Source organism: Abramis brama (genome assembly GCF_963993115.1).
Source record: "Abramis brama genome assembly, chromosome: 1".
Classification (NCBI taxonomy): Eukaryota; Metazoa; Chordata; class Actinopteri; order Cypriniformes; family Leuciscidae; genus Abramis; species Abramis brama.
In genome coordinates this window covers 51,842,583-51,852,998 of record NC_139963.1, presented here as the reverse complement: position 1 = coordinate 51,852,998, position 10,416 = coordinate 51,842,583, and the positions used below count along the sequence as shown (strand labels likewise).

General features: G+C 38.9%; 1 protein-coding gene across 1 annotated transcript in view; it reads right to left on the bottom strand.

The window, feature by feature from the left end:
* Window positions 1–5,939: 5,939 nt before the first annotated feature.
* Window positions 5,940–10,416, bottom strand: part of LOC311087095 (GTPase IMAP family member 8-like) — an 88,408-nt gene continuing 83,931 nt past the window's right edge. Inside the window, exon 7 of the mRNA XM_084120338.1 lies at window positions 5,940–9,024. Coding sequence (XP_083976464.1) covers window positions 7,031–9,024 — 1,994 coding nt within the window. The 3' untranslated portion in view covers window positions 5,940–7,030. The remainder of the gene's footprint in view (window positions 9,025–10,416) is intronic.

Here is a 10,416-nt window from a genome sequence, read left to right as displayed (position 1 = left end):
TGCGCGGGTCGGCTTTTTTTCCAACCCGCGGGTCCCGCTTTTATGAAATTATTTGGCCCGCCTCAGCCCGCCCCGCATCACTGTATCTATTTTTACAACCCGCCCCGCCCCGCACCCGCGACCATTAAAGGAGAACTCGGTGGCTGAGTCCCAATTCGCCTACTTATACTACGACCTAAAAGTATGTACTTTTTTTGTGAGGAAAAAGTACATACTTTTGAGTGTGTAGCAAAAGAGTATGCACGTTCTGGGACATACTTCGATGACGTCATGCAACGTGAACGAGAACGTGGTTGCTTAGTTACGCACACCATGACTGTTAACAAAACATTTTACATTTCATTCATTCTTATATGTCATATATAAATGTATTTACTATTCCCATCTTTTTTTCCAAAATACATGTACAATGTGTCCTACCAAATTGAGGAGTGAAGCAGGCTGTCGTCGTAGATCAACCAAACGCAGGTCGTTTGTGAGGCGGCTGGTTCTGACGTTCATGTGCAATGTGTGTAACGAAAGCTAAAATATTTAAAGTTTATAGTATAACTATTGTTTAACGTATTTTATACTTATGTATAATACTCAAAAATACCCTGATGAAAATGAACCATGCTTTTACTATAGTAAAAGTGTAGTAACCATGTTTCTTTGGTTGGACCCAGCCAGCACAGCCACGTGGGGCCCAAATGGGTTTGACCTGGGCTATCTAACTGGGACCCAGCCAGTTTTGTCCTCGGTTTCCATGTTGGCCCCACATGGGTTTGCCCAGATGAAATGAACACTGCTTAGTGTGCTCACTACAGGCTGTTTAATGTAACACTTAATCAGTGTTGGAGGTAATGAGATAATTAGGTGATTGAATAATGATTGTGCATTATTGACGAACACCTGCTGTTAACAAGCATAATCACTGAAGGAAAGAGAAACACAAAAACTACTTCCAGCCACTGCCTTGGATGAAATCAACTGAAGATAAAATACATAAAATCTCTCAAGATCTGATTAAACAACTCCACAAACAGCATTACCAACTTAATTTATTAGTAACCAGACTGACTTTATTTCTGTCAGACATCTACAGAAAAGAATTAAGAAGAGGTTAAGATGTTGATTATTTATTTGAAAGTAATAGTTTGATTTGATGTTACCATTGTGGCGATCAGTGTGTGCTTTAGTCAGGCTCTTGACTTTTTAACATTAGTTTTTCGCTGGCAGCTGTGACTGTTTGTTATGGCAAGAACAGCAAGAGAAAACGTAGTCAGATGCTGTAAGCTGATTGATGATAAGAATATACTCATCATATAGTGGCTTAGCTCATTGATTATGTGTGAGGTTTATGTTATTAATTTTGTTTTATTGTTGTGATTCTGCAATGAAAGAATAATTTAATTAGAACGTCTATTATTTTTAACACACTATTTACATATTTTGGGCTCCCCCTAATCTTACTCACACACAGACATCAAGAATCAGCATATGAAACTCAACAATGGTGACATGCTTCATGGTGCAATGCATTCTGGGAGCCATGGATAAGTTTTGTATGATTCACCCAGAATGCATTGCAGCATGAAGCATGTCACCATTGTTGAGATTCATATGCTGATTCTTGATGTCTGTGTGCAAGTAGAACTTGCTGAAGTCCAACATGTGTAAATGGTGTTTTAAAAATCATTTGATGTTCCGATTGAACTGTTCTGATTAAACTGTGCTGGATCTCTTGCTATAGAATCACAACAATAAAACAAAATGAATAACATACTACCCGTATAAACCTCACAAATAATCAATGAGTTAAGCTACTATATGATGATTATATTCTTATCATCAATCAGCTTACAGCATCTGATTATATTTTCTCTTGCTGTTCTCACCATATCAAACAGACACAGCTGCCAGAGCAAAAACTAATGTTAAAAACTCAAGAGCCTGACTAAAGCACACACTGATCACCACAACGGTAACATCAAATCAAACTATTACTTTCAAATAAGTAATCAATGTCTGACAGAAATAAAGGTTAGTAATAAGTGAAGCTGGTAATGCTGTTTGTGGAGTTGATTAATCAGCTCTTGAGAGATGTAATGTATTTTATCTTCAGTTGATTTCATCCAAGGCAGTGGCTGTTTAGGCCTAGGCCTAGTTCTTGTGTTTCTCTTTCCTTCAGTGATTATGCTTGTTAACAGCAGGTGTTCATCAATAATGCACAATCATTATTCAATCACTTAATTATCTCATTACCTCCAACACTGATTAAGTGTTACATTAAACAGCCTGTACTGTGCACACTAAGCAGTGTTCATTTCATCTGGGCAAACCCATGTGGGGCCTACATGGAAACCGAGGACAAAACTGTCTGGGTCCCAGTTAGATAGCCCAGGTCAAACCCATTTGGGCCCCACATGGCTGTGCTGGCTGGGGATTGATAAAGTTAACATTTGTACAGCCACAGTATTACTACAAATAAGTCAGTGTGGTTAAACTATGGTTAGTGTAGTAAAAGGTGTTTATTTTCATAAGGGTTTATAGTAAGGTAACTTATAAATCTAAGACAGAAACATCAGAAGAAATACATTTAAAAAAGACACTTGCATGACACTGTACTTTTTATTTCATCGGACCCTACAAGATAAACACGGTACTTTTTGGCACAACATAACCCCATTAATATTACGAGACAATAAAATATAACTTTATTAAGGGTTAAACATTTGAATTCTTAAGGCCATTGCACACTGAGTCCGAAATTCGCATCCGAAATTTTCGCACGTTAAAAAATAAATACGACCTCACGTTATGTCAATCACGCTTGCACACTGCCTCCGAAACTTTCGTCCGTCAAAAAAAAATTCGGATCAGGTTCGATTTTCTGCGTTTTTCGCATCCGTAGCAAGCATTTTGAATGGTGTTTTCACTATTCAGAGCCACCGTACAAGCGAACGACGAAACCCATGTATTATTTGGGTATAAAATATAACCTGTATACAGCTGTTGTGTCTGCCCAGCGCTTCCGCCGGCCGTGTGTGTGTGTGCGTGTGCCAGTCTCTGTTCAGGATCGATTGGTTCACGGAAATTGGTGGTCTTCTTTTTAATATGTGGCTCCAGTATCGCTTGCAAAGCTTCAAACTGTTCCACTGACATTCTGAGGTAAATTTTAAATCGCTCGGGATAATTTCGCAAATCCTTGATAAGGAGGTGAAACTCCTTCCTCTCGGCGCAATCTCAGGATTGGATGGACCCCTTTATTTCCTCTTTCTTTTTCTCTTTTTAGAAGGAGGGCAACAAAATCATCCTCACTGCTTGACGAATCAATTAAGTGTTTTTGCGTTTTTTTTTCGCAAAGGTTTAATAAATACGCATCGGACTCAGTGTGCAAGGTTTCTGTGCGTGACGAATTTTAAGGCTGACGAACACGAAAAAACGCATGCGAAAATTTCGGACTCAGTGTGCAATGGCCTTTACACTTAAAAACTGAGGGCGAATCTCCGCGGCTGCATCCGGCTGCCATGTTTACATCACCATAGATACCAGCATCACCACAAAGCTTCTCCCTCCCGCACGCAATGGGTTGTGGGCAATATTAGCCGTAGAGTGTGCATTGATCTGCACTTCGAATTCTAACCGGAAATAGTAGACCATCCGGGTATCTTTGGAATACTCTTTTCAACATACTACGATTTGGGACGTACTAATTCTAGTTTCGCATACTATTTAGGACGGATAGTATGCGAATTGGGACTCAGCAGGTAACTCTAGCGAACTCTAGTCACTTCTTCGCTGATTTTCCCTTTTGTTGTCGCATGTTTTCCCCACGAGCTCCCCCTACAGCTGTGGGAGGGTGTATATTTCACAACACGGTCGTAAAAAACTCACTTGCGGCGGCCTCCTCCCCCTCTCTACCGCTGCTCATGTGCGTTTGTTTTGATCGGAGCAAGCCAACTGTATCGTGTGGAGCTATGTCTACCGAGGTGGGTAATCTGGTAATACATCATACATGCGTGTTTGTTTATGTCGAATTGCCGTAAAGCAATTCGTGTTTCGCGCTCGTTCTCATTCTCGTTCTCGCTTCTCACGAGACTTCCAATTTCTATCTTGCCGGGACGGTAGTCCCCAAGTTGCAAGGTTAGTTTTTCGCCTGGGAACGCTGGGGGGAGCGGGGAAAGTCACCAATATCACCAGAACAGGTTGTTTAACCATCCAAATGATTTCTAGACAGTTTTATTACGTTAAAAAAGTTACCAAGTTCTCCTTTAAATAGACATAGGTACTAGGCATAGTAATGTAAATGAAAACAGCTTTAATTTCAGCCTGAAAGTGCTTGGAAACATCGCCCTGTAAACTGGCAATAACAGACGATTCTGAATATGAACCATAAATCAGGTCATATTAATAAGATAATGATTTAAACATTTTCAATATTTACAAAGCAGCGTTTGTATTTATCATCATTCACCTTTTTTTCTTTTAATTATGTAAAATCCCGACCTCAATTTCTCCCGCACCTCATCTTCCATCTTCACTTTTATTTCTCCGTCTTTGTTGTTGTGGCTGGCGGCGGGAGCTGCTTGGCGCGAGCTTTTACAGTCTATGGGCGCGAGCTGCTTTACGCGAGCTCTGTCACGTGACGCCAAAGGTTTGGGGAAATCACGCAAGTTGCATTGCTACGGCCTTATCAAATAACCTACTAAAATATGATTAGATTGATATTCCCAAATATTTAATATAGGCTGGACATTGCATGCAACACATGGATTTTTATTTTATTTTGTTTTTAATGACCCGCCCCAACCCGCCCCGCAAATAAAGTGACAATTTCTTTACCCGCCCCAACCCGACCCGCGGGGCCCGCGGGTTATGAGACGACCTGCGCATCACTACTACAGGAGTTTTAAAATCCTGACCGATTGTATAATCTGGTTGCAGCACACACTTAAGGAGTTCTTCCCTTAAATCTTAAACATGCGCATCACACACTACAAAATTAGAAAATCGCGGCACATCACACACTACAAAATGATATTAAGATTATCGTGCCAGAGGAAGCGCCTCGCGCAGCAGATCGGAAGCGGAAAAGAAGACGTAAACAAAATATCCGTCCTCATATCAGTTAATACACGTGAAACAGCTGCTGTGTTCAAGGAAAGCAGAATCTTCAAAATAAATCACACTTTTAACATGTAAGGATATTTCTAATGACATCAGCGCTGCACTGTTAGACCTTACCGGGTTTTTTTACAGTAAAATACTGGCAACACTGTTGCCAGTAAAATACTGTTAATTGTACAGTTCTTTACTGTAGTCTAGTTTGTTTCTGTAAAAATGCACTAAATTCTAATTCAAATTAACTAATTACACTTGCAGAAACCGACTGCCTTAAATTGACCAACTGTCATTTAAATGTATTAACTAAAATTTAATAATGTGAGCAAAGTATTACTGTGAACTTATTTCATTTGAGACCACTAAAAAACTACATAAAGAGATTTCCACTGGACCAGCAACTACACAGTCACCGCCTGTTAAATAAAGCAACATGCAGCATATCATCAATGTTTGTAGATCTTCTCCTGGACTGAAGCACAGGCTCTACTCTTCTGCACAACGGTGACCCAAAAAACAATTTTATGTTGCTTTATTTAACAGGCGGTGACTGTGTAGTTGCTGGTCCAGTGGAAATCTCTTTATTTACAAAAGTTTTGTTGTGGTTTCAAATGAAATAAGTTCACAGTAATACTTTGCTCATGTTATTAATGCATTATACATTTTAGTTTAATACATGTAAATGACAGTTGGTCAATTTAAGGTTTCTGCAAGTGAAATTAGTTAACTCGAGTTTTAGTGCATTTTACAGTAACATACTGTAGATTACAGTAAAGAACTGTACAATTAACAGTAAATTACTGGCAACAGTGTTGCCAGTATTTTACTGTAAAAAAAACCGGTAAGGTCTAACAGTGCAGTCTTGCTCATCCCGATTTAAAATCCCAAATATCAAACATGTTTGATGTGATCAGGGCGGATCCGATTTCAAATGTGTAAACTAGAGTGTTACACATAATACTGTTTGCATCATTTTTCTACACTTCTTCTCTCGACCAGCCCTGCTTCATACCACAACAACAGTATTAAAACTGTATACATTAGCTCATCCACAAACACTATTTCTGCCTGAGTTTTTTTTAATGCCAAGTTCTGTCATGAAACTCTGAGCATAGAACACAAGCAGCAGAAGCGCACGCGCTAACGTGCCCTGTAGCAACAAGCATTTGAGAATACAGCGTCAAAGCGTCACAGATTTAAAAACAGTAAAATAAACCTAAGGGTATGACACCCAGGTTCACATTGCTACGCCACTAGTTCATTTCTCTGGGCTTCACTAGCACAGACACAGTTTAAGTCAAGTCACTAGTTTTAAGCTATCTGGTCAAGCAATCAGGTACACACAGCAATAGTCCACTATAGCGTTAAAAGCCATTCTGCAAAGCAGGCCGAGGCACACATCAAACATGCGGTTCTCATTGCTCTCTGGAGCCGCAGCATAACATACATGTCTTTTTCTCCTCTTCTGCTCATGCGGATGATTTTAAGTATATTGTTGTATAGCAGGAGTGTGTTTTCATGCTCACAGCAGCATTCACATTTTGTCTGTTTGATTTTCTCATTCCAGCCTTGTTTGTGGGGTTATTATACATGTTATATATGTTATTCTTGAGCAGCAATGTGTCCTAAATACTCAGTGTATCAGCAAATATTGACAGTAGCAAGTTACTGTACTTGCTTTGCAGCAGCAGCAGCAGCAATAATCTCCAACAACAGCAATAACCAACAGCAGCAGATCTATTCTGGCAAGACCAATACATTAACATTGTTATATCCATTACCATGCTAATGTTTCAGAGAGTTGTCATAATAGAAACATATATTGGCTGTGAATGACAGCTCCCATGAATCCACACTCATCCACAGCGTTATTAAGCGATGCCTTTGAATAAGCGACCGAATTATTATTTGAGCTGTCTTGTGAAAATCACATTATGACACAATTTGATTTATTTGATTCCTCCCAAAGTTTTTCAACTTCGTCTTCTAGGTTTTTTAGTTTATCTCCTTCCGCATCTTGCAGGAGTTCATGGAGATTTTCAACTTTTTTGTCCCCTTTCTTACGCTTCAGGAGTTTATAAAGTGTTTCCAGAATTTGATGTTGCTTCTGATGTTCTTCAAGCTTATTTTGGAGCTCATCTTTTATCTCTTTTAATTCATTTGTTTCTTCTGCTTGTTTTCTGGCTTCATCTTCATGTTTCTTCTTCATGAATTTTATATCCTCCTCATATTTCTGTTTCATTTCATCTCTCTCTTTCTCTTCTCTTTCTTTTCTCTTCTTCTCATTATCCTCTCTTCTCTTGATCTCTTCTTCTTGCTCTTGTTTCAGATCTTCAATCATTTTCTCCCATCTCTTTCTCTCTTCTTCTCGTCTCTCATCATCTTCTCGTATTCTTCTATCCCACTCCTCTTTTCTCTCTCGTTCCAGTTGTTTATAATATGTTTCCATTTCAGTTGCCTTTTCTTCATATTCTCTCTCTTTTTCTTCTCTTTCTCTTCTCTGTTTCTCTCTCTCCTCCTCTATCTTCTTTCTTTCATCTTCTCTCTCTCTTTCAAATCCCTTTCTTATTTTCTCCAGTTCTTCTTGTTTTTCTCTCAGCTGTTCTTCGTGTTTCTCTTTTTTCTTTCTTTCCTCTTCCTCTCGTTCTCTCATCTGTCGTTTCTTTTCATCCTCCCATTCTCTCTGCTTTTGTTTAATTTCCTCTTTAATCTCTTTTCTGTCATTTTCAGACTCTTTTATTTTTCTCTCCCATTCCTGTCTTTCTTTCTCCTCTTCTTTATTCCTTTTTTTCTCCTCCAACTCTCTGTTTTTTATTTCTTCTTCTTGTTTCATTCGTAATTCTCCTATAATGCGTTCTTGTTCATTTTTCCTATTTTCTTGATCTTGACGGTATTTTTCTTCTTTCTTTCTATCTCTTTCTTCTTTTTCCTTTTGCTGTTTTTCATACTGTAATCTCTGATTTTCAATCTCTCTCTTTATCTCTTCTATTTTTTGTTGATATTCAATTTTTTGCTGTTCTTCCTCTTCTGATCGTTTCTGGTTTTCAATTTCTTTTTTATTCTGTTCTGTTTTTTCTTTTTCTTCAAACTCTTTTCTGAGTTTTTCCTCTTTTTCTCTGATTTGAGTCTCCATTTTCTTTCTCTCCTCATCTGCTCTTTGTTTCTCTTCCTCAAGTCTCTTTATCATGATTTCCTTTTCAGTCTCATATTTGGCTTTTATTGCTTCATGTTGAGCCTGAATTTCTCTCTCTCTCTCTTTCATTATTTCCTCCGTTCTCTTTTTAATGGACATCTCTGCCTCCTCAAACATGCTGTTAGTGAAGTATCGACCCTCATTAGTTTTCTTCACTTCTTCTATCATGTTCAACAGTTGAATTACTTGAGTTCTGTCTTGTTTTTCTCTGTTATTGAAAGCCAGGAATCTGTTTCCACAATCTCTGATCAGTTTCTTCAGTTCTGCAGACTTACTTCTCTTCACATAATCCTCTATAGATTCATTCCCAAGATCATCTCCTCTAGTGAACAGAACGATGCTGAACTGAGCAGATTTATGACCAAAGATCTTCTTTATCAGATCCATAGTGTCTGTTTCCTCTTTAGTGATTCTTCCCAGACTCAACACAATGACAAACATGTGAGGTCCAGGTGACGACAGAGAGACACATTTCATTATTTCTTCCACCACGTGATCATTTGACAGTGTCGTATCAAAGAGACCTGGAGTATCAACAACAGCTACTGATCGACCATCAATTTCACCAACTCCCTTTTCACAAACTGTTGTCACTGAATCTGTGTTTAACTGGCTGTGAAACTCATTTCTTCCCAGAATAGTGTTTCCTGTTTCACTCTTTCCATTTCCTGTCCTCCCGATCAACACAGTCCTCAGACACTCCTGATCATCTGCTTCTCCTTCAGCACCTGAAAATAATGAATACAGTTGGTACTCAACCAGAATAATACTTCTGCAAAATTGGGGATGTGTATTTGCTGCCTTTTACTGCTAAGTGGTGCTACAATCACAGACTCTCCATTACGTAATCTGACGCGGCTCATTGAGAGCAGATCAATTCAAGTGAAACATTGTTTAACAAATTCATAATCACAGTACTCACTGCATGAAAAGTGTGATTTTCGTCAGTTAACGGCACTGTAAATTGCCGTGGAAGTTTCTGGTTAACGACTGTTCACGACAGCACAGAAAATTGTCGGGAACTGCCGATTATTGATGTGGAATTAGCTTGAAGATGCTTCCCATCCCCTTGGCCTAGGTGAAGTTTCCGTGTGTGAATGACTATTTTGTGACCTATACAAATGCAAACCCCAGGGTAGTGGGGGGTCGCCTCACCTTCAGCACCCCCGAGAGTCCTCAGCAGAGACTCAGGCCGAGTCATCGAAACACTACACTGAGTCCCGCAATGGATAACATTTTAGTCAGAGCTCTGGCTGCAAGCACAGGACTGCATGATGAAGGCTTAGATAAGAATACACTCATTTTCACTGTGTTTTTTCTTTTCTTTTTTTATATTATGGCTATTTCTATGAAGTTAATTACCTTTTTTTAACACAACAATTTAATTGTTTGTAGTTACCTGCAAGACGTATTAGGAAACTGTGCAAATACATTTCTGCTCAGTAATTTTCACTGTGTTTTTTTTTTCTTTTTCTATTCAGGCAATTTTTGTGTAGTTATTTACTGTTGGTCTGTTTTAACACACCAATTTAGTGGTTTCTAGTGGCCTGTAAGACATATTATGAAACTGTGCACAAGAATGTCTGGTACAGCTAACCAGAGCTAGCCAGTGTGGCTGAAGCTACTAAGTCGCCAGACAAGGAAGAGGGTAAGACAGATTAGAATCTTATTTTTTTTTGCTATATTCATTTTTTTTCTGTTGCATTAGTATTCATTGTAAAGACAGAATGTACTGGCTGAGGACAAGGTGGACTTCTGGAGGGGCATCAACACTGGCATGATTTCTGCACTGTTAGCCCGGACAAGTTGAATCTAAAATTGAGCAAACTGGTTGCCCTAACCAGTTAAAGGTGCCGTAGAATGGATTATTTTATTATTTTATAATGTTTCCTGGGGTGCCCTTATAATGTTAGTATGTTTTTTAGATCAAAATTTGTTATAATTTAGAAATAAAAGGCATATTTCCTAGCCTGATTTCATCACCTGGTTTGAACACTCTGTTTGAAGGGGCGTGTCTGCTGAGAGACTTCAGTGTAAACGCCCTCTGCTGTGATTGGCTGACATGCTTGCATATGAAATATCTGGCATTACATGTGGAACTATCTGGAAAACTTTTACTA